Source organism: Hyperoodon ampullatus (genome assembly GCF_949752795.1).
Source record: "Hyperoodon ampullatus genome assembly, chromosome: 1".
In the NCBI taxonomy this organism is placed as follows: domain Eukaryota; kingdom Metazoa; phylum Chordata; class Mammalia; order Artiodactyla; family Ziphiidae; genus Hyperoodon; species Hyperoodon ampullatus.
Genome location: NC_136914.1, coordinates 114,033,928 through 114,059,007, shown reverse-complemented (window position 1 = coordinate 114,059,007; position 25,080 = coordinate 114,033,928). Strand labels below are relative to the sequence as shown.

Sequence of the window (25,080 nt, the reverse complement as noted above, 5' to 3'; positions counted from 1 at the left end):
TTTTCATTAGGAGGTACATAAAATCATCTTGTGATGTTAGCTATTGATGCTCAATGCCTAGATCCATTAATTTGTTAAGGATGTAAAATGGTGATATTTTGTTCAAATTTCTCTTGTTAGCTGGAATACTTCTGTAAAGAGAAACTTCTCATCTATTATTTGGTTACCCAGTTCCATATAAGCAGTATAAATGCTTGATTATTTTTATCAGTTTTCAGAACGATTCTCCAAAGGTGACTCTTTTTTTTTTTAAGTTTTTTTTTAACTCATGAATTTAAATATAGTTGACGTGTTTCCTTCCACTGCACTTGTTATCCTTACTGATGATCGTATTTATCGCATCTGTGACCAGTGAGAGTCTCTTCAAATTGGCTCCTGAGTCCTTTTGACATGATCCTAGTAGTCCTTAGATTGCTTCATTGCTGTCTGATATGATAAGGTGTTCCAGTATCATCTTGTACATTTCTGATACCAGACTTGGAAACAGCCATAAGAAGTCCTGATTTTTCTTAGTACAAAATGGTATTTCAACATCACAGTCTAGGTCTATGTATACTCATTGCTATGGGTCGGTCATTGTTTCTAGGCCTTTTCAGTGACCAGAGCTAGGAAAATTCATACCTACATTTTCAATTCAGATTCAGGACTACAGGGTTCTTACTTAATCTCTTTTATCTTATGTTTATATCTCTTGTTTTTCCACTGTAAAATTAGTCCCTGTTTGAACTTGAAGATGATTAAATTAGAAAATTGTGTAATTATTTGCTTTATCCCAATTGTACATAGAAGTGTCAGAATAACATTACACATGTTTCTATTAATATGGTTACTAAAAACAGTTAAAGTTTTTTCCTTTATTTTAAAAAAATATATTTATTTATTTATTTGGCTGTGCGGGGTCTTAGTTGCGGCACGCGGGATCTTCATTGCTGTGTGCGGTATCTTTTAGTTGCAGCATGCGGGATCTAGTTCCCTGACCAGGGATCAAACCCGGGCCCCCTGCATTGGGAGCACGGAGTCTTAACTGCTGGACCACCAGGGAAGTCCCCTGAAGTTTTTTTCTTATATGTTCTCCCTTTTGTTTTTTCAAAAGTGGCTATACCATTTTGCATTCCCACCAGCAGTATATATAGCTTTTGGGTCCTCCACATTGGAATAACATCACCAACACTTGTTATTACCTGTTGTTGTTTTTCTTGTTTTTTATTGTTATAACCATTCTAGGAGGTGTGATGTAATATCTCATTGCAGTTTTGATTTGCCTTTCCTGATGGCTAATGATGTTAGACATCTTTTCATGTGCTTGTTTTCCATTTGTATATATTATTTGAAGAAATATCTTCATACTATTTTCCCATTTAAAAAATTGGGTTATTTGTCTTTTTATCATTGAGTATGTATTCAGGATCCAAGTCCCTTACCAGATATATGATTTGCAAATATTTTCTTCTATTCTGTGGGTTATCTTTTCTGTGCCCTTTGAAGCACGAAGTTTTAAATTTTGATGAAGTCCAATTTCTCTGTATTTTTGTTATTGTTGGTATCATATCTAAGAAACCATTGCCAAATCCAAAATCATGAAGATTTACTCCTATGGTTTGTGTAAGGGTTTTATAGTTTAGCTCTTACATGTAGGTCTTTAATACACTTTGAGTTAATTTTTGTATTTGGTGTGAGATGAGTCCAACTTCATTCTTTCGCATGTGGATATCTAGTTGTCCTAGCACCTGTTGAAAAGTCTATTCTTTCCCCTATTGCCTTGTCTTGGCACCCTGGGTGAAAATCACTTGACCGTAGTTACATGGGTTTATTTATGGACTCTTAATTATATTCCATTGATCTATACATCCGTCCTTATGCTAGTACCATACTTTTTTTTTTTTTTTTTGCGGTACGCGGGCCTCTCACCGCCGTGGCCTCTCCTGCCGTGGGGCACAGGCTCCAGACGCGCAGGCCCAGCGGCCATGGCCCACGGGCCCAGCCGCTCCGTGGCATGCGGTATCCTCCCGGACCGGGGCACGAACCCGTGTCCCCCACATCAGCAGGCGGACCCCCAACCACTGCGCCACCAGGGAAGCCCAGTACCATACTATTTTGATTACTATTGTTTTGTAGTAAGTTTTGAAATCACGAAGTGTGAATCCCCCAACTTTGTTCTTTTTCAAGATTGTTTTGTCTTTTCTGGATCCCTTGGGTTTTCTATATTTTAGAATCAAAGAATTCTTTGCAGAATCTTCTTCTGCAAAGAAACCAACTGGGATTCTGATAGGGATTGCACTGACTTGGGTAGTATTGAGACCTTAACAATACCAAGTCTTCTAATCTGTTAACATGGGATGCCTTTCCATTTATTTAGATCTTTCAAGAATGTTTTGTAGTTATCAGAGTATAAGCTTTGCAAGTCTTTTGTTGGATTTATTCCTAGTATTCTTTTTGATGTGATTGTAAAAGGAACTGTTTTCTGAATTTCATTTTTGGATATTCATTCCTAGTGTATAGAAATAAAGTTTACTGTTGTATATTGATCTAGTATCTTGCAATCTTGCTGAAGTCGTTTATTCTGATAGTTTTTCAGTAGATTCCTTAGGGTTTTCTATACACAAGATCATACCACCTGTGAATAGAGATAGTTTTTCTTTCTAAACTGGATGCCTTTTATTTTAATTTCTTGCCTAATGGCCCTGACCTAGAACGCCTAGTACAATGTTGAATACAAGTGATGAGAGGAGACATCCTTGTCTTACTCCTGATCTTAAGGGGAAAGCTCTCAGTCTTTCACCATTAAGTGTGATGTTAACTGTGGTTTTTTATGGATGCCTTTTATCAGATTTAAGAAGTTCCCTTCTAAGTTTGTTGAGGGTTTTTATCATGGAGGGTCTATTTTTTAAAATTTATTTGGTCCCTTGTTCCCCTAAGTCAATTGTTAAGCTTCATGAAAGCAAGGATCTTTTGGAACAGTTTGCCATTCAGTGCCTGCAAAGCTTCTTGGCACAGAGTAGATGTTCAGTAAATTATTTACTGAGTGATTGTAGGCATGAAGGAATGAATAAATGAGCAGATTTGCTTTTGCATCCATTGTAATCATGCTAGCTTCAAGGCTACTCTTTGAGAGTGAGGTTGTATCTGAAAAATGTGAATCATGATCAAAATGTGATTGAAAGCCAGGACCTATGTGAAGATTTCTTTATATGTGCTTTTGAGCCCTTGGCAGTGAGTGACATGTACTGTCTTAAGTCAGGTTCCCCAGGAAGCAGTCTGAAACAGAGTTGTGTACAAGTTTTAGCCTGTATTTGAGAGGTGCACCCAGCATCCACTACATGTGTGTACTGGATGATCTGGCAGATCTGAGACTGGGAGCCTCATCAATACTCTTTGTACTGTTGGGCTCATACAAGACACTTTGTCTTTGGCAGAGGAATTACATTTTCAAACAGCCATGATAAGTCTGGATTAACGAATTAGTAAATATCTGTTTGTTTACTTATGAAGTCACTGGGCTGACGTTATTTTCCCTATCCACTGGTTAATGCTATAATATTTATGTTTTTATATCTGTTGTTATACTATCTACATCAGTTATTTCATAGGCCCACTTGGAATGAAAATATCCATAGAAGTGTCTTGAAAAGTATTTAAAGGCAAATTGTCACCTACTGTTTCTCAAAGCAGTTATTTATTGAATGATTGGAGCCTGTCAACTAAGCTGACTTTTCTGTATAAGGTTATGAACAGTATCAGAGATTGCTTCGTGACTGGGAAGTGGGAAGAGGATAAAGATGCAGCCAAGATCTTAGCAGAAGATGGTAAGTAAACGGCTGTATTCTTCAGAGAAGACTGCCTTCTCTCTATATTATTTTCTTCCATATCTTTAATAGTCAAGTTGAAAATATTAGTCAATTGTGAAATGGCTTGGGGAACTCTGACAAGAGTTCTGACAGGAGTAACATTCTAGTTCCTCCTTTCATGATGGTCTTATTTTTTCCCTCTGGTTAGTTGACTTATTAGATATGGACATTGAAGAAGAGTGGGAAGCTTTCCATAAATTTTATCATGCATTGTTAAAAATAGTCATTCTTGTTTATGTGCTGTGATTAGATTCAGTTTAAGCATTTTGGGCAGGCATGCATAGGTATGTAAAGGCTTCCTAAGAAACATTTTCAGTTTCTTCTATGATCATTGGTCAAATTTGGTTTTCTTGTAGTGGTGGTTGTGGTTTTTGTGTTTATATTTTGACATTTTCATGAGATATTCTTCATAATATTTTCTGACAAGACTTTCAGTGAAATTTTGAATTTATAATAGAATAAAGTGCTCATCTGTTACTTGCACTTTCTCATTTCTAACATTGTTCCTTTTTTTCTTTTTCTTTTTTGTTTTTTAGTTAGATTTGCACGTTCTTTATTTTGTTAGATCCATAACTTTTGGATTTATTTTTCTCATGATTAAAAAATTAACAAGGTTTGATTTTTTTCTTTTTCTTGTATTTGTTAGTTGTGGGATTAGAAAAGGAATTTTTTGGTTTTGTTTTTAAGGAAAGCACTTTTAAAAATTAAGGTATAGCTTAATGTTCAACCTAATATATTTTGACAATTATATACACTTATATCCATCACCCAAAACGAGAATAAGAACATTTCTGTCACACCCTAAATGTTTGTCTGTGTCCTTTGCAGTCAGCACTCACCCCCTACCCCAGGCAGCCACTTTTGGATTTCTGTCGCCATAGATTTGTTTTGCCTGATCTTGGACTTCATACAGATGTAGTCAGACAGTATGTATTTTTTAGTGTCTGGGTTCTTTCCCTCAACACAATGTTTTACTTTTTGATAAATCAACCTTGTGGAGATATGTTTTACATACAATTAAGTATACCTGTTTTAAGAATATTCTTGTTTGGCTAGTTTGGACAATTGTATATGTTCATGTACTACCATTACAATCAAGAAATAAAGTATTTCCATCACCACAGAAAGAACCCTCATGCCCCTTTGCAGTCAGTCCCTACTCCCACCATCACAGCAGTCCCAAGGCAACCAATGATCTGCTTTCTCTCACTATAAATTAGTTTTGCCTTTTCTAGAATTACATAATAAAAATACTCTCTTGTCTGTAGATTCTTTTACTTAGCATACTGTTTTTGAGGTTCATTCATATTATAATTTGTTTCTTCTTATTGCTGAATAAGTATTCTGTTGCATGGATATGCCAATTGTTTATCCATTTTTCTCTTGATGGCCATTTAGGTTGTTTGCAGTAGTTGACTATTACAATTAAGGCTGCTCTGAACATTCACATATAGGTCTTTTTTTGTGGAAATTGGTTTTCATTTCTCCTTGGTAATACCTAGGAGTAGAATGGCAGAGCTATGGGGTGGGTAGATGGACACCCAACTTGATAAGAAACTAATAGAGTGTGACTCCATTTTTAATGTTAGACTGATGACAGCTCTTAAGCCCCACCTGTTCTGTCCCCCTTTCTGGCCTACATCTGGGCAAGCTGATAAAAAAGGCAAGGTGCTTCTCTTTTGGCATCAGGAGGGAGTTCAAACCATATACACTCCAGCTGTCACCAAAGCCCTACCACCTCCTAACCACCAATAGCTCAAGCTATTCTCCTTTCCCACCTGCTCTCCCAAGCTGTATTTGAACTAGCTTGGGAAGTCTGCCCTACTGTCCCCAAAAATTATCATTATGTGAATTATAAATCTTTCCGTATCCTCTTGATTCATGTGTGTGTTATCTGTCTCAATATGCAAACCATATTTTGGGTGGGAGGTTCATCCTGTCTCTGTGGGTTGATCACAAAGTAAACTGCCCCACAGTTCTTCAAAGAGAACTCCAGCAGTGGATGACAATTTCAGTTCACATCCTAGTGGGTGTGAAATAGTATCTCGTGGTTTTAATTTGTAATTCCCTGATGACTAAGGACGTTGCGTATCTTTTCATGTGCGTATTGGCCAATTTAATATCTTCCTTTGTGAGGTATCCACTTAGGTCTTTTGATTATTTTTTTAAAGTTTATAATAGTTTAGATTTAGAGAAAAATTGTGAATATAGTACAGAGTTCCCACATACCTCACACCCAGTTTGCCCGATTATTATCATCTTACATATGGATGGTACATTTGTCACAACTAATGAACAGAGCACTAACAAAATCTTGGGTCTCTGCCAGTTTGAGCACCTTTCTGTGTGTTAGGGGGCCATTTGTATTTCCTTCCATGACTGTCTTTGAATATGCTTTGCCCATTTTCTATTGGGTTATTGTTGATATTTTTTCATACTTATTTATAAGAATTTTTTATATATTAGAGAAATAAGTCTTTTGTGATATGAGGTGCCACATTTAACCCCCTTATTTTAATATTTGTATTTTAACTTTATGATTCTTTCATGTGGAATTTTTTTAATGAAGTTAGATTTATCAGTTTTGCCTTAAATGACTTTTGGGATTTGTCTTATACTTAAAAAGGTCTTTTGTAAAAAAAAAAAAAAAATGGAGAAGAAAAATCTTCCATTGTTTTTTCTAGTACTTCCTGATTTCCTTTTTTTTTTTTTAACATTTAAATCACCGATTCATCTGCTACTTATTTTAGTGTGAGTTGAGAGGCATAGATAGAGTTTTTCCCAGGTGGCCACCAGGTTCTTTCCAATACTATTTGTTCTTTTCCCAACTGATTAAAATGCTCTTTTTGTCATATTCTTAATTGATAGATATAGAAAAAAGTTTTTGGACTTCTCTAGTTTATGTCATTGATTTCTGTTGGTTCATTCATCATTGCTATGTTTAAAACCCTTATGTAGCTTTATAGTATGCAATTAAAACACCAACTATTAAAAATGGTATGACTGGTTCCTATCTCTCCCTGTCTCTGCTAGGTTTTTTAGAATTCTTCTGACTATTCTCTTACTTATTTTTCCATGGAAACTTAAGAATCATCTTTTCTGTTTCCAAAAGAAAGTGTGGTGGATTTGTGTCTTTTTTAGTAGCTGTATTGAGGTTTAATGGATATACAGTAAACTGCACATATTTAAAGTGTACAGTTTGATAAGCTTTGACATGAGTATACAATCACCACAATCAAGATAATGAACATATTTGTCACCCCCAAAGTTTCCTCATGCCACTTGTTATCCCTCCCTTCTGTCCTTTGCCTATTACCAGGTAACCACTCTTCTGCTTTCTGTCACTATACAAGAGTTTATATCCTCTGTAATTTGATATAAATGGAATCATACGGTATGCAGTCTTTTCTAACTTATTGTACTCAGCATAATCATTTTGAGATTCATCCCTGCTGTTGCATCTTCATTCCTTTTTATTGCTGCGTAGTTAATTTCTTTTTATTGGTGAGTAGTATTCCATTGTATAATGCAATACAGTTTGTTTATCTGTTCACCTTTTGATGGACGTTTATGTTATTTCCAGTTTGGGGCTATTGCAAATAAAGCTACTGTGAACATTCTTCTACAAGTCTTTGTATGAACAACTGCTTTCATTTCTCTTGGGTACATACCTCAGAGTGGACTAAATGAATCATATGGTAGATGTAGTTCTAATTTTTTTTAAGAAATAGCTAAATTGTTTTCTTTAGTGGTTGTACCATTTTGCATTGCCACTAGCACTTTATGAGACTTCCAGTTGCTCCACATCCTTGCCAGTGCTTAATATGTTGGTCTTTTTAATTTTAGACACTTTTTAAGGTTTAGAGTAGTATCTCATTTTTTTTTCCTAATGATTAATGATAATGAGCCTTTTTTCACATGCGTATTTGCCATCTGTGTTTCTTCAGTGAAGTGTCTGTCAAATCTTTTGCCCATTATTTTACTTTGGTTGTGTGTTATTATTGAAGTTTAATTCTTAATTACTTTTTTTTTTTTTTTGCGGTACGTGGGCCTCTCACTGTTGTGGCCTCTCCCGTTGCGGAGCACAGGCTCCGGACGTGCAGGCTTAGCGGCCATGGCTCACGGACCCAGCCGCTCCGCGGCATGTGGGATCTTCCCGGACCGGGGCACGAACCCGTGTCCCCTGCATTGGCAGGCAGACTCTCAACCACTGCGCCACCAGGGAAGCCCCTTAATTACTTTTGATACAATGCTTTATCACATGGAATTTGCAATTTTTGCCCATTGTGTAGCAAAGACCATCATATATGATCTGTGAATAAAGACAGTTATACTTCTTTCTGTGCTATCTGGATGACTTATTTTTCTTGTCTTAGTACACTGGCTTAAACTTCCAGTACAATGTTGATTAGAAGTGGTCAAAATAGACTATATACATATTGTAATATTACACCGACTATTAACCAACATTTTACCACTTTGAGTAACATGTGGAAACTTTTCTTCCATTTAGGCCCTTTTATCTTCCCCACTTAAAAAGATTTTTTTTTATTATTATGTAAGTTACAGATGTACAATATAGTGATCCACACTTTTTACAGATTGTACTCCATTTATAGTTATTATAAAATATTGGCTATATTCCCTGTGTTGTATGGGGAATATATCCTTGTAGCTTATTTTATACCTAATAGTTTGTACTTCTTAATTCCCTACCCCTCTATTAACCCTCCCCACTTCCCTCTTCCCACTGGTAACCACTAGTTTGTTCTCTGTATCTGTGAGTTTGCTTTTTTTTTGTTATATTTAGTAGTTGTAGTTTCCCCACTTTTAAATATTGGCTTGAATATTAGATAGTGGTATAATTTTTTTGACTATGAAATATGATTTTACAAATTCATAAGAAGATGGATAGTCTGTTCTGTGTATCCATATTTCTGTTCTTTTTTTCTTTTCTTTTTTTTCTGATGGTCTCAGATTTCTCCTTTTATAATTTCCTTTCTGCTTAAGAACTTCCTTTAGCCATTTTTTAAGGGTAAGTATGGTAGCTACAAATTCCTGTAGCTTTCCTTCATCTGAGAATGTCTGTTTCCTTCTTCATTTCTAAAGAATAGATACATAGGCTGTCATTTTACTTGGTGTGCCCCTACAGGTAATCTGTCATTTCTGAGAATGTCTGTTTCCTTCTTCATTTCTAAAGAATAGATACATAGGCTGTCATTTTACTTGGTGTGCCCCTACAGGTAATCTGTCATTTCTTTCTGGCTGCTTTCAGATATTTTTAATTTGTTTTTAGTTTTCAGAAGTTTGATTGGTGTGAATTTTGTTGGATTTACTCTGTTTGAGATTAACTCATCTTCTTGAATCTGTAAGTTTGTGTCTTTCAACAGATTTAGGAATCTGCAGTCATTATTTCTTTCAGCTCCAGACTCCTTGTGAGACTCTGATGATACAGATGTTGGGATTTTTTTGTTTCTGTCCCACAGGTCTTTGAGGTGCTCTTCATTTGTTTTTAGGCTTTCTCTATGTTGTTCAGACTGAATGAATTCTATCATGCGGCCTCAAGTTCTCTAAGTCTATCCTCTTTCATCTCTATTCTTACTATTGAGCCCGTGTAGCCAGTTTTTTAATTTCTGTTACTGTATTTTTCAGTTCTATAATTTCCATTTTGTTCTTCAATTTCTTGTTGAGGTTTTCAGTTTTTTGGTTGTTGCTGTAAGATTTATAGTTGCTTGTTGAAGTTTTTTTTTTTTTTTTTGCTTTTATAATTTTATTTATAATGGCTGCTTCAAGGTTCAAGTCAGATAGTTCCAACATCTGATTCATTTCAGTGTTGTTTTCAGTTGTCTTTTCACATTCAAATGATGATTTTCTTGGTTCTGGGTATGACAGGTGATTTTCTATTGTAGCCACACATTTTGTTTGGAGACCCTGGGTCCTATGTAATTTTTAAATCTTAGCAGGCGATCATCCTGTTTAGGTTTAATGTGCAGGCCCTGGTCTGCACAACCCCATGGGCTGTGGTTCCAATGACAATTTAATTTCAGAGCCTTTGTGGTACTGTTTTGCTGTACTTGGTTTATCTGGTGCTACTTGTTCCTGCTGGTGCTACTGGTTCCTGCTGGTGCTACCTGGGGGGAACAGAGGAGCTTCCCTAGGCTGGGCCACCTAGTGTGACTAGGTTGGGGAAAGTTGTTTTGGCCTCTGGGGCCAGTTTGCTTGTTCTGGGGGCATCTCCTTTGCTTGGTCCTGCCTGGACACACATTGTTTTTAAGGTGGAAGAGGAGAGTCTCATGCCTGGTGGAATCCCTCCTTGCTGATAACCCTTGGGCACCTGGTACATCTTGGTGGAGGAAAGGAGATTCAAGCTCTTTGGGAAGGCTAGCACTTTCCTTCATCACTTGCTGTCAGTGGGATACCCAGTTTACCTGGAATGCTGGTGAGATCTGGTTCAATCTGAAGGAAGAATGAGCCTATCTCATTCTGCGGCTGCCTTCTGTTGCCACTTGTGGATTGGGAAATGGTGGCCCTAAGTTGCCTTTCTGTGGGTTGTGGTATAGTGAGACATAGGCCACTATGTCATTCCTCTGGTCCTGGGGACGCTCACCAGCCCATCTTTGTCTTTCCACCTTTCAGAGTTCTCCTTTGGTTGTCTCTTGTGCTCTTGCATCACTTCTGGAGTTGATGGTTATACACAGTCAGAAGGAACAGAGGAGATATGTCTACACCATCTTTTCCAGACTGGAAATCCTTGGTGGTTATTTTCATTGTAACTATGTAAAAGAGAAAATTAGAGTCTTCATGATATTGAGTCTTCCTTTCCAAACACATGGTGGTTTTACTTGTTCAGTAGATAACATTAATAATACCTCCTTCATTGAGTCATGTTGAAGAATATAGTTAAGGCATGTAAAACACGTAGAGCAGTGCCTGGTATTTGAAGCACTTAAAAGCATTAGCTGAGGTTATTCCATGTGTCCTTTATTTTTTTATTGGAGTAAAATTGCTTTACAGTGTTGTGTTATCTTCTGCTGTACAGTGAAGTGAATCAGCTATATGTATACCTATATGCCCTCCCTCTTGGCCTCCCACCCTCCCCCATCCCACCCATCTAGGTTGTCACAGAACACCAAGCTGAGCTCCCTGTGTTATACAGCAGGTTCCCAGTAGCTATCTGTTTTACATATGGTAGTGTAATTATGTCAAACCTAATCTCCCAATTCGTCCCACTCTCCCCTTCTCCCAATGTGTCCACATGTCTGTTCTCTATGTCTGTGTCTCTATTCCTGCCCTACAAATAGGTCCATCTGTACCCTTTTTCTAGATTCCACATATATGTGTTAATATATGATATTTGTTTTTCTCTTTCTGGCTTACTTCACTCTGTATGACAGACTCTAGGTCCATCCACATCTCTACAAATGACCCAATTTCATTCCTTTTTATGGCTGAGTAATATTCCATTGTATATATGTACCACATCTTCTTTATTCATCTATTGTTGGACATTTAGGTTGTTTCCATGTCCTGGCTATTGGAAGTAGTGCTGCAGTGAACATTGGGATACATATGTCCTTCTCAATTATGGTTTTCTCAGGCTATATGCCCAGTAGTGGGATTGCTGGGTCATATGGTAGTTCTGTTTTTAGTTTTTTAAGGAACCTCCATACTGTTCTCCATAGCGGCTGTATCAATTTACATTCCCACAAACAGTGCAACAGGGTCCCCTTTTCTCCACACCCTCTCCAGCATTTATTGTTTGTAGACTTCTTGATGATGGCCATTCTGACTGGTGTGAGGTGATATACCTCATTTTAGTTTTAATTTGCATTTCTCTAATAATTAGTGATGCTGAGCAGCTTTTCATGTGCCTCTAGGCTATCTGTATGTCTTCTTTGGTGAAATGTCTATTTAGGTCTTCTGCCCATTTTTAATTGGGTTGTTTGGGGTTTTTTTGATATTGAGCTCCATGAGCTGTTTGTATATTTTGGAGATTAATCCTTTGTTGCTTCACTTGCAAATATTTTCTCCAATTCTGAGGGTGTCTTTTCATCGTGTTTACGGTTTCCTTTGCTGTGCAAAAGCTTTTAAGTTTCATTAGGTCCCATTTGTTTACTTTTGTTTTTATTTTCATTACTTTAGGAGGTGGGTCAAAAAAGAACTTGCTGTGGTTTATGTCAAAGAGTGTTTTTCCTATGTTTTCCTGTAGGAGTTTTATAGTGTCTGGTCTTACATTTAGGTCTTTAATCCATTTGGAGTTTATTTTTGTGTATGGTGTTAGGTAGTGTTCTAAGTTCATTCTTTTACATGTAGCTGTCCACTTTTCCCAGCATCACTTATTAAAGAGGCTGTCTTTTCTCCATTGTATGTTCTTGCCTACTTTGTCGTAAATTAGGTGACTGTTGTTTGTGGGTTTATCTCTGTGCTTTCTATCCTGTACCATTGATCTATATTTCTCTTTTTGTGCCAGTACCATACTGTTTTGATGACTGTAGCTTTGTAGTATAGTTTGAAGTCAGGGAGCCTGATTCCTCCAGCTCTGTTTTTCTTTCTCAAGATTGCTGTGGCTATTTGGAGTCTTTTGTGTTTCCATACGAATTGTAAAATTTTTTGTTCTAATTCTGTGAAGAATGCCATTGGTAGTTTGGTAGGGATTGCATTGAATCTGTAGATTGCTTTGGGCAGTATAGTCATTTTCACAATGTTGATTCTTCCAATCCAAGAACATGGTATATTTCTCCATCTGTTTATGTCATCTTTGATTTCTTTCATCAGTGTTTTATAGTTTTCTGAGTACAAGTCTTTCACCTCTTTAGGTAGGTTTATTCCTAGGTATTTTATTCTTTTTGTTGCACTGGTAAATGGGAGTGTTTCCTTAATTTCTCTTTCTGATTTTTCACTGTTAGTTGTATTGGAATGCCAGAGATTTCTGTGCCTTAATTTTGTATCCTGCAACCTTACTAAATTCATTCATTAGTTCTAGTAGTTTTCTGGTGGCATTTTTAGGATTTTCTATGTATAGTATCATGTCATCTGCAAACAGTGACAGTTTTACTTCCTCTTTTCCAATGTGTATTCCTTTTATTTCTTTTTCTTCTGATTGCTGTGGCTAGGACTTCCAAAACTATGTTGAATAAGAGAGGCGAGAGTGGACATCCTTGCCTTGTTCCTGATCTTAGTGGAAATGCTTTCAGTTTTTCACCATTGAGTATGATGTTTGCTATGGGTTTGTCATTTATGGCCTTTATTATGTTGAGGTAGGTTCCCTCTATGCCCATTTTCTGGAGAGTTTTTATCATAAATGGTGTTGAATTTTGTCAAAAGCTTTTTCTGCGTCTATTGAGATGATCATATGGTTTTTATTCCTTAATTTGTTAATATGGTGTATCACATTGATTGATTTGCATATATTGAAGAATCCTTGCATCCCTGGGATAAATCCCACTTGATCATGGTGTATGATCCTTTTAATGTATTGTTGGATTCTGTTTGCTAGTATTTTGTTGAGGATTTTTGCATCTATCTTCATCAGTGATATTGGTCTGTAATTTTCTTTTTTTGTGATATCTTTGTCTGGTTTTGGTATCAGGGTGATGGTGGTTTTGTAAAACGAATTTGGGAGTATTCCTCCCTCTGCAATTTTTTGTAAGAGTTTGAGAAGAATGGGTGTTAGCTCTTCTCTAAATGTTTGATAGAATTCATCTGTGAAGCCATCTGGTCCTGGACTTTTTTTTTGTTAGAAGATTTTTAATTACAGTTTCAATTTCATTACTTGTGATAGGTCTGTTTATGTTTTCTAATTCTTCCTGGTTCAGTCTTGGTAAATTGTACCTTTCCAAGAATTTGTACATTTCTTTGTGGTTGTCCATTTTGTTGGGTTATAGTTATTTGTAGTAGTCTCTTAAAATCCTTTGTATTTCTGCATTGTCAGTTGTGATTTCTTCTTTTTCATTTCTAATTTTGTTGATTTGTGTCCTCTCCCTTTTTTTCTTGATGAGTCTGGCTAAAGGTTTATCAATTTTGTTTATCTTCTCAAAGAACTAACTTTTAGTTTTATTGATCTTTGCTATTGTTTTCTCCATTTCTATTTCATTTATTTCTGCTATCATCTTTATGATTTCTTTCCTTCTACTGACTTTGGGTTTTCTTTGTTCTTTCTCTAATTGCTTTAGATGTAAGGTTAGATAGTTTATTTGAGATTTTTCTTATTTCTTGAGATAGGATTGTATTGCTATAAACTTCCATCTTAGAACTACTTTTGCTGTATCCCATAGGTTTTGGGTCATCGTGTTTTTGTTGTCATTTGTTTCTGTGTATTTTTTCTATTTCTTTGATTTCTTCAGCAATCTCTTGGTCATATAGTAGCACACTGTTTAGCTTCCATGTATTTGTTTTTTTCAGGTTTTTTCCTTTAATTGATTTCCAATCTCATAGCACTGCAGTCAGAAATGATGCTTGGTCCGATTTCAATTTTCTTAAATTTTCTGAGGCTTGATTTGTGACCCAAGGTGTGATCTATCCTGGAAAATGTTCCGTGTGCACTTGAGAAAAAAGTCTATTCTGCCAATTTCGGGTGTACTGTCCTATAGATATCAATTAAATCTATCTAGTGTATTTTGTCATTTAAAGCTTGTGTTTCCTTACTTATCTTCTTTTTTTTTTTTTTTTTTTTTTTTTGCGATACGTGGGCCTCTCACTGTTGTGGCCTCTCCCGTTGCGGAGCACAGGCTCCGGACGCACAGGCCCAGCGGCCATGGCTCACAGGCCCAGCCGCTCCGCGGCATGTGGGATCTTCCCAGACCGGGGCACGAACCCGTTTCCCCTGCATCGGCAGGCGGACTCTCAACCACTGCGCCACCAGGGAAGCCCCTTATTTTCTTTTTTGATGAACTGTCCATTAGTGTAAGTGGGGTGTTATAGTCCCCTACTATTATTGTGTTACTGTCGATTTCCCCTTTTATGGTTGATAGCATTTGCCTTATATATTGAGGTGCTTCTGTTTCGGGTGCATAAATATTTATAATTGTTATATCTTCTTCTTGGATTGATCCCTTGATCATTATGTAGTGTCCTTCCTTATCTCTTGTAACAGTCTTTATTTTAAAGTCTATTTTATCTGATACAAGTATTGCTACTCTAGCTTTCTTTTGATTTCCACTTGCATGGAATATCTTTTTCCATCCCTTCACTTTCAGTCTGTATGTGTCCCTAGGTCTGAATTGGGTCTCTTGTAGACAGCATATATATGGGTCTTGTTTTTGTATCCATTCAGCCAGCCTGTGTCTTTTGTTTGGAGTATTTAATCCATTTACATTCAAGGTTATTATCGATATGTATGTTCCTATTACCATTTTCTTAATTGTTTTGGGTTTGTTTTTGTGGGTCTTTTTCTTCTCTTGTGTTTCCTGCCTAGAGAAGTTCCTTTAGCACTTGTTGTAAAGTTGGTTTGGTGGTGCTGAATTCTTAGCTTTTGTTTGTCTGAAAAGCTTTTGATTTCTCTGTCAAATCTGAATGAGATCCTTGCTGGGTAGAGTAATCTTGGTTGTAGGTTTTTCTCTTTCATCACTTTAAGTATATCCTGCCACTCCCTTCTGGCCTGCAGAGTTTCTGCTGAAAAATCAGCTAATAACCTTATGGGGATTCCTTTGTATGTTATTTTTTGTTTTTCCCTTGCTGCTTTTAATATTTTTTCTTCGAATTTAATTTTTGTTAGTTTGATTACTATGTGTTTTGGTGTGTTTCTCCTAGGGTTTATCCTTTATGGGACTCTCTGTGCTTCCTGGACTTGGGTGACTATTTCCTTTCCCATGTTAAGGAAGTTTTCCATTATAATCTCTTCAAATATTTTCTTAGGCCCTTTCTTTTTCTCTTCTTCTTCTGGGGCCCCTATAATTCAAGTGTTGGTGCATTTAGCGTTGTCCGAGAGGTCTCTGAGATTGTCTTCAATTCTTTTCATTCTTTTCTCTTTATTCTGCTCCTTGGCAGTTATTTCCACCATTTTGTCTTCCAGCTCACTTATTCGTTCTTCTGCCTCAGTTATTCTGTTTTTGATTTCTTCTTGTGTATGTTTCATTTCAGTTATTGTGTTGTTCATCTCTGTTTGTTCTTTAGTTCTTCTAGCTCTTTGTTAAACATTTCTTGAATTTTCTCACTCTGTGCCTCCATTCTATTTCCGAGGTTCTGGATCATCTTTACTATCATTACTCTGAATTCTTTTTCAGGTAGGTTCCCTATTTCCTCTTCATTTACTTGGTTTTGTAGGTTTTTACCTTGTTCCTTCATCTTGACACTTGACATATTTTTTTGTCGTCTCTCTTTTTTTTTAATGGGTCGGATTGTATTCCTGTTTTACTGGTTGTTTGGCCTAAGGCTTCCAGCACTGGAGTTTGTAGGCTGTTGGGTAGAGCTCGGTCTTTGTGCCGAGATGAGGACCTCTGGGAGACCTTACTCTGATGAATATTCCTTGGGGTATGAGGTTTTCTGTTACTCCAGTGGTTCAGACTCAGAGTTCCCACCACAGGAGCTCTGACCCAACCCCCGGCTTGTGAACCAAGATCTTGCAAGCCACGTGGGGTGGCAAAAAAAAAAAAAGGAAAAAGAAAAAAGGAGCAGAACAATAACAAAGAGAAAATAAAATAAGATTAGAAAACTAACAGATATGTTAGAAAGAATATAAAAATAAAAATATAGATCAAACAACAACCAGAAGGTAAAAGAAAACCACAGTAGTAAAAAAGAGGAGTTAAAAAAAAAAAAGCCAGACAAGGCCTTGGCTATGGGGGTGGGGCTTATGCAGGGGCGGGGTTTAGCTGGTGGGTGGGGCCTATGCTTAGAACCCACAGGGCTGGAACAGGCCCTTCGGGGGGGTGGGGGTTGGGGCTTAGGCTCAACACAGCAGGAGGTGCCAGGAGTGCCTCTGTCCCTGGAGGGCGGAGTACCAGGTCCAGGACCCTGGCAGGCTCACTGGGCCTGAGTGGGCAGGGGAAATGCTAGGCGCCTTCCCCCTCCCCGATCCCAGAGGACCCCTCCCCATTGGCCTCTCTTGTCCTCCCCACCCCCACCCCTCCCCATGCCCCTAGGACCCACGCAGCAGGAGAGGGCTCCGGAAGGCAGGGGACCAGACCCCAGCAGGCTTCCTGGAGCCGAGTGGGCGGGGGAAATGCCCATGGTGCTTCCCCTGATCCCCCGGCCCCAGAGGGTCCCCCCTGTCTACCTGTCCTCCTCTTCCCCTCTTTCCCCCTCCTCCCTCCCTCCTACGCCCCTAGGGCCAATGCAGCCCAGAGGGGGCCTCAGAGGTCTGGGGACCCAGCCTGGAAGCCCAGCAGGCCTCCTGGCCCGAGTGGGCTGGGGAAACGCCAGTGGCACCTCCTCTGACCTGGTCTTAGAGGGTTCCCCCCCACTGTCTGCCTCTTTTCCTCTTACCCCCTCCTCCCTCCCTCCCACACCCCTAGGACCCATGAGGCCAGAGGGGACCCTGGAGAACGAGCACGGATGACTAGGCTGAGAGCCCAGCAGACTTCCCAGGGCCGAGTGGGTGGGGGAAACGCCCACAGCACCTCCCCTGATCCTCTGGTCTTGGAGGGCCCCAACATCCCACCTCTCCTCCCCGCACCTCCCTCCTATGCCCCTGAGATCAACACGGACTGGAGGGGGCCTTGGAGGGAGGAGGACCTGGCCCAGGAGCCCCACAGTCCTCCCAGGGCCCAATTGGACAGGGGAAATGCCTGATCCTCCGAGCCCCTGAGGGTCCCTCTAGGCGTGGGAACCCCTCCCCCATCGCAGCCACCCCTCAGGGGTGCCATTCCTGTCCGACCTCCACTTCTCCTCCCCCCTCACTCCCCCATGTCCTACCCAGTCGCTTGGGGGTTCCTCCCATCACCTTGGGTGTCGAGGGCCCCCACAAGTGTCCCACTGGCACCCTAGTTGTGTCTCCATGTGTCCTTTAAAAAGCATATTAAAACTTAAAATTTTTTTAAACTAAAGTTCTAGTACATTTCTTGTTAGGATTATTCCTAAGTACTTTATCTTTTTTTGTTTTTTATTACAAATGAAATCTTCCCATCTTTTATGTGTCCTTTGGCTCTTTCTTGTATGAAAATGTTTTGATACCTTTCTAAATGTTGCCTCCCAGAGTTTTAACTTGCCTGTTTCTTTTAAGGGTAGGATCCATAACTAAACTTAGAGCTCCAAAAACAAATAAATGAGCTCTTCTTATGGGCTTGACATTGTTTTGGATACTACTGTTACTCTAAATGCTGTATTTTATGTAATCTCAGATCTTCCCTAGGTATGTCACATGGTTGTGCTGTGTTGATCTTATTGTTGAGACTCTTTTTCATATGTGCTGTTATCATGCCATGACTTTTCAAGTCACTCCTTGAACTGTTGGTTTGGGGACTGACATGCAGGGCCACACATGCCACCTCTGTATGCATCTCTGCTACAGAATGTTCATCACCTATCCTGGAAAAATAGCTTGTGGCTAAGTGGCATTTTGAAGTAGAATATGGAAAAGTGGATTGGGCCCATTTACTTAACCTAAACAGGTGATGAAATACTGACAAAATTTAACAAGAAAAAGAAGGCTGTGTAAGTGTGGGATTCTTTAGGGGTGTGTAGCAATAAGCACAGTAAAAATGAAGTTTGAGATGCCAGGCACATAGTCCACTTGGTGCTGGGTGGTGCTAGAGTGTCACATGCAGGCCCTACTTACAGGGGAGTCATTTGGATGTTCTTTTCCCAGAGGAGCTCTATGGTGACTTTGAAGACCTGGAAACAGGGGACGTGCACAAGGGAAAATCAGGCTCGGATACTCAGGTATGACTTGGCCATGGCCAGCCATCAGCCACTGGTTCTTGATCTGTGGTCAGTATGTTCTGCAAGAGGCCCCATATGAGATGGATGGATTCCTTCCTAAAAGTGAAGAGGGTGGGAACGGACCAAAAGTTGTTGGTTTATTTGTTATTGTTAATTTTCTTGAGTGATATCTATTACCTCTTCTTCTTGTTATGATTCTTCAATCATTGAAAGTTTTAGCTCCTGGGTCACTGTCTTGCCATCATTCTCCTCCACTTAATTTTAAGTGCCGTTTTAAAAAAAAATAATTCCCTGTTCTCCCTAATATTTCTTTAGAACAGTATCTGGGAACATCTGGGTTGGGAACAGTTGCTATTATTTTTATTCATGTTTGGCATTCCCAGCCATATTAAGGAATGGCGGCTAATAGCAATGCAGATGTCTAAGTGTCTCTTGTTGCAGTACATGTTATTTAGAGACAAAGGCTGTTTTATTTTGTTTTCATGATGATCATAACTAAGATTTTCGCAGCTCAAATAGAACTTTTTAAATCTGCCTTAATGTTTAAAGAAGAGGTCTCCACAAATTTTTACAAAATTTTCTCTTCTGGAAATTTAAGGTTGAAGATGTGGAGGAAGAAGTTAAAGAAGAAATTGACCCCAACGCAGAGGAAAGTGCCAAGAAAAAGCATTTGGATAAAAAGAGAAAATTGAAAGAGATGTTTGATGCAGAATATGATGAAGGAGAAAACACATACTTTGATGATCTTAAAGGAGAGATGCAGAAACAAGCACAGGTGAGAAAACTCAGTTCCTATCAGCCTCATTTCAGAGCTGTAATAGTGCTGTGACTAGGTAACTTTGTAGGTCTTTGCTCCCTGCCTGCTTCTGGGACTCCTGTTTGGGCTTCTAGGTCAAGATGCAAATAGGTGTGTTTATTCATGCAGTTATCTAATTGTTTCTTCAGTCAGACATTCACCAGAAAAATAACAGTGTCTCTTTTGTACCAAGCATTAAATGTTGCAGAGGCAGAAATGGCTGAGACACGGCCACCATTTTTGAGGATCCTACAGAGTAGTGATTTGAGACAGTGTGTTTATTTACATGCAAGCTTTGCCTTAGTATTGTGATTACTACTCCCTGGAACCATAATTGAATAATTTGAATGTGTACGTGATTCTTGGCCTGTGTGGCTTATGCATATACCAGTGCTCTCTGGGGATGGTTTTCTGAAAACCCACCTTGGTCAGAGTTCAGAGGATACTTCGAATGTAAGGTCAGATGCAAAGATAAAGGGAGCCTGTGGAATGCTGAAAGGGAGATAGTGTGGCCCTGCTGTCCGGGGATGCTGAGCAAGCTGTTTGAGTTGATGAACTGACTCTGAAGGAGACACAAAGATGTGTACAGTTGATGGCAAGTTTTTGAGATGTGCTTTGACAAGTGGAGCCACCAAGAGTCCCTGTAAACGGGAGCATACCTTAATATGTCTTCTGCAGATTAAGTATATGATTTGTGAAAATGCAGCTGACAGGGTTTGCTCAACCTAGGTCTTCATCTAGTCAAAGAAGTATCTCCTGGTTAGTCATTAACATAGTGATTCAAAGTGTGTACTGACTAGGAAATGTAAGTCTGGTTCTGAAGTCTTTGCTTTAGGCCATCTATAATTTAAAATCACCTAGGGGCTTCTCTGGTGGCACAGTGGTTAAGAATCCACCTGCTGGTGCAGGGGACACGGGTTCGATCCCTGATCCGGGAAGATCCCACATGCTGCAGAGCAACTAAGCCCGTGCACCACAACTACTGAGCCTATGCTCTATAGCCCACGAGCCACAACTACTGAAGCCTGCGTGCCTAGAGCCCATGCTCTGCAACAAGAGAAGCCACTGCAATGAGAAGCCCACGCACTGTAATGAAGAGTAGCCCCCGCTCGCCACAACTAGAGAAAGCCCGTGTGTGCACAGCAACGAAGACCCAATGCAACCCAAAAATAATAATAATAAAATAAAATCACCTAAAACCTTGTGGCTCATTGTAAAGAACTTCGAATTTTTTACTCTGAATGAAATGGGGGTCCATTGGGGGTTTTGAGTAGAGGAGACATGCATGATCTGCTTACCCCTTGAAAGGATTACCCTGGCACAAGTTCAGTAAGATTAACATGACTTACACTGGGGAGGGGGTGGGGGCTTGCAGTGATGAGAGGAAAGAAAGAGGCAAATTCTGGCTGTACTTTTTTTGAAAGGTAGATCAATAGGATTTCCTGGTGGATTGAATGTGAGATGTGTGAGAGGGGAGATAAGGATGACTTACTGGAGGGATTGGGTTGTCATCAGTAGGATAGGAAAGCCTTTCATTGATGTCAGTCTGCCTGGGAAGATGAAGTTTGGATCTGTTAGGTTTGAGATACCTTTCAGACAAGAGGAGTGTCAGGTGGTCAGTTCTGGAGAGCTGTTGAGGCCAGGGACTTAAATGTGATGTACTCAGGATCTGGTGCTTTTTAAAACTATGAGATAGGTGGAATGACCTGGGGAGTGAGCATGGAGTCAGGAGAGGAGAGGACCAGGACTGGGTACCTCAAGAGACTGGGCACAGACAAGGAAGCAGCAGTGGATACTGCGCAGCTCTCAGGAGATAGAAGAAATGTAAGAGGACATGAAGTATGCTGGAAACCACTGTAGAAGGAAGTGATAAATTGTTTCAAATCCTGCTGATGTGTTAACTACAGTGAAGACAGAATTGACCACTGGATTAAGAACATGGAGGCCTTTAGTGACTTTGGCAAGCATTTCAATGGAATATTGGTTCAAGTCCAGTTTTAGGGGATTTATGAGAATATGAGCAGCGTAACTGGAACCAGACTTTAGAAAACTTCTGTGGCATTTTGCTTCAAAGATAAGCAGAGAAATGGGGCAATAGTGAGAGGAAGTGGAGTCAAAAGGTTTTAAGATGAGAGAAATAACAGGAAAGATTTGTTGGAATAAAGTCCAACAAGAGTGGATGATCTAGGGTGCAAGTAAAGGTTGGCATTAAATAGAGGCATGGATAATCTTTAACAGCTGCCTAGTAGAGCGTCCTGTGATTAAGGAAATGTATATCTTAATGTTTTATATTGTAGCCACCTAGCCACATGTTGATACTGACCACTTGAAATACAGTTAATGTGATAAAATGACAATTTAAAAATTTTATTTAATTTCAACTTAAGTAGCCATGTGTGGCTAGCTACTATATTGAACAGTGCAGAGCTGTAATAAAAGGCTGAATATGGGTGTAAACCCTGGTAGAGGGGCTAACTGTGGAAGTTCTTTTAGGTTGCTTTAATTTTGAGTGAATTAGGAAACAGTCAGCAGCTGAGAGTGAGGATGAGGGAGGAGATAACTGGGTGTTTGATGAAAAGAGAAAAAGTGTGAAATAATTGGGAGAGTAAGAAAAGAAAGTGTGGATGGGGAAGTTCAGAGTGTCGACCAACATCAAGGGCTGCTTTCAGAGTTGTTTGTATTTACTATAGTATAGCTTGGAGCAACAGAGAAGAAAACAGTTGGGGCATATCCTGAACAAAGATAAAGCATATTATTTTTAATTAGGATAATTAGGATAAAGCCTAAATAATTCTGTACATGGTTCCTTTATTTAGAAATTGTTCTTTTTTTAAAATGTTAATCTTACATTTATTAAAAGTAACAGGATTATGGGTTTTTAATTGTTTTATTTTTCCCCTCTCATGTGTAGCTTAACCGGGCAGAATTCGAAGATCAAGATGATGAAGCCAGAGTTCAGTATGAGGGTTTTCGACCTGGGATGTATGTCCGAATTGAGATAGAAAACGTCCCCTGTGAATTCGTGCTTAACTTTGACCCACATTACCCAGTTATTTTGGGTGGTTTGGGCAATAGTGAGGGCAATGTTGGATATGTACAGGTAGGTACCCTTCACTGTATGCTTAATGATTGAGGTTCTGTGGTCATACTTATACCAGTAATCTTACTGAAGTCTCTTCTCCTTTCAGATGCGTCTGAAGAAACATCGTTGGTATAAGAAAATCCTCAAGTCCCGAGATCCAGTCATTTTTTCTGTAGGGTGGAGGAGGTTTCAGACCATCCCACTTTATTATATTGAAGACCACAATGGAAGACAAAGGCTTCTGAAATACACCCCACAGCACATGCATTGTGGAGCAACCTTTTGGGGTAAAAAGGGATTAGAATAAACTTGCTTGTAGGTTAATTTAAATCTTTTAGGCTTTATCATTATAGTTTTGCTTTTTTCCTTTCATGAAATCCCAATTCATAAGATTTTTCTCTTTTTTTTGGAAGAGTATATATATAAAGCAAAATCCAGAATGTGTGGTTCACTGTATTTTTTTTTTTTCCTGTTTCCTTTAAGGTCCTATCACTCCGCAGGGTACTGGGTTCTTGGCAATACAGTCTGTCAGTGGCATAATGGTAACTATCTTTGATGGTTTATTTTATAGATTGTGTTTGAGAAATAATGTCTTGATTATGGAATATGTACCTGAAACTTTAAGTTGAAAATTATTCATTTTAAGTATTTATAGTAAACTTCTCTTTGCTTTTAATTTTCCTGCATCTTTTGAAGTAAGGTGGGGGAGTAGAGAAGAGGGAAATAGAAGAATTGTAATGGTACTGATGACATTTTACATGTTTATGCTTTTATGCTTTTATATTTTATGCTTTTTAATATTTTTCTAAAAATATTTAAGCAGTGCTCACCATGAGCTAACCACTCAACTAGGTTCTGACATACATTGGATACCAGCTAGACATAAGACTACCCCCTAGTAATCTGGTTTAGCAAGGTATGTTCACACAGTCTTCATTTGACCAACCGGAGCAGGCTTTATTGGCCTTATTTAACAGAAAAGAAAACAGAATAATGGACAAATGGAATCCATCCTGAATGTCCAAAATTTAATTTCTCAAACATTGTAGCCAAATTTTCATATTCCCTTTCATTCATTCATCTTTGTGAAACTGTGTTACTATGAAATCACCCTCAGGAAAATGCTCAAGATATCATCATTAATTTTGGCATACATGTATTATAGTTTCAGATATCTTTTGTTAAAATACTGTTTTGCATGTTCATATATTCTTTCTTACTTTTTCTTAGGTGATTGTAAGTGAGTTGCACTTTGCTGATTTGTTGTCTTACAGAGAAATGTAGTTCTTCTCTTGCTGACATTATTCCTGTATTCACATTTTGGGGATTCCTTTTTAGGCTGATTTCCGGATAGCTGCCACAGGAGTTGTCCTTGATCTGGATAAATCTATAAAAATTGTGAAGAAATTAAAGTTAACTGGTTTTCCATATAAAATTTTCAAGAACACTTCATTCATTAAGGTATATATATATATATATATATATATATATATATCTGTATATTCATATGCTTATAAATGTGTATATTGTTAAAGGAGGAATGAAATATTCTAATATAGATTTAAGGTATAGTTCTAATGTTTTCAGAAAAGTATTTGAAATCTTTTGTAAACTTGGTCTTTGATATTTTTAGTTTACTTCTTTATATTTTATATTCTTTATATTTAGTTTACTTCTTTAGATTTCTGAGCATATTTAACACGGAGCAATATAACATGGGAGGGTAGTTTGAGAAACATTTATTGAAAATTTCATCAGTAGAGGGTGTTTCCATTAAAAACACAGAGTTAAGATGATCATAAAGTGTTCTTATAATATAAGGTAATACTACCATCAGCATTTATCTTGCTGTCTCTTTATTTTCTGAGTGTGTGCACCTAAGTAATAGGATATGAACTGTAGTCAAGCCCTGTGAGATGACAGCAAAGGCCATCCATCTAGGCCAGTTCAGACCAATAAATATCTTTTTGCTCTTCTCTTCTACAAAGATAACAGTGGTGAACATGTTAATGAGCCCACAATAGAGTCTTAATTAGTGTTATTTCAGGGAAGATAGAGTTGTATTCCTTTTGACCTAGTAATTCCACCTTTAGGGGGAAAAATATAGTTGATTTTTTTTATCACCTTTCAATGAATTATTTTTTGTTTTTTAACCAACGATATGTTTATGAACTAAGAAGTAAAATATCTGACTTTGTGTGTATGTATTTTTTTAATATATATATGTGTATATATACCTGTAGGGAATGTTTAATTCTGCTTTGGAAGTGGCCAAATTTGAAGGTGCTGTGATTCGAACTGTCAGTGGAATAAGGGGACAGATCAAGAAGGCACTCCGGGCTCCAGAAGGAGCTTTCCGGGCCACCTTTGAGGATAAACTGCTGATGAGCGGTAAATATCCTTTGTGGTATGTTCTTAACAGCATGTTACGCACCATTCACTATTGATTTCTAGCCAGTGTGAACTATAGGTGGTAGTTTAGGTCTTTAGAAACAGGAGTCAGCTGTAGCTCTCCCCAGTTGGAGCATCTTGTGTATCGC

The 25,080-nt window shown here is 38.5% G+C and overlaps 1 protein-coding gene across 2 annotated transcripts in view; it reads left to right on the top strand.

The window, feature by feature from the left end:
• BMS1 (BMS1 ribosome biogenesis factor) overlaps positions 1-25,080 on the top strand; it is a gene marked incomplete at its 5' end in the record, with an annotated part of 43,241 nt that overhangs the window by 14,448 nt on the left and 3,713 nt on the right. For both annotated transcript variants that reach the window (XM_079716413.1, XM_079716412.1), the window contains 8 exons: positions 3,722-3,803; positions 18,589-18,662; positions 19,261-19,437; positions 22,370-22,558; positions 22,647-22,827; positions 23,024-23,082; positions 23,879-24,001; positions 24,784-24,931. In XM_079716413.1, coding sequence (XP_079572539.1) covers positions 3,722-3,803; positions 18,589-18,662; positions 19,261-19,437; positions 22,370-22,558; positions 22,647-22,827; positions 23,024-23,082; positions 23,879-24,001; positions 24,784-24,931 — 1,033 coding nt within the window. The remainder of the gene's footprint in view (positions 1-3,721; positions 3,804-18,588; positions 18,663-19,260; positions 19,438-22,369; positions 22,559-22,646; positions 22,828-23,023; positions 23,083-23,878; positions 24,002-24,783; positions 24,932-25,080) is intronic.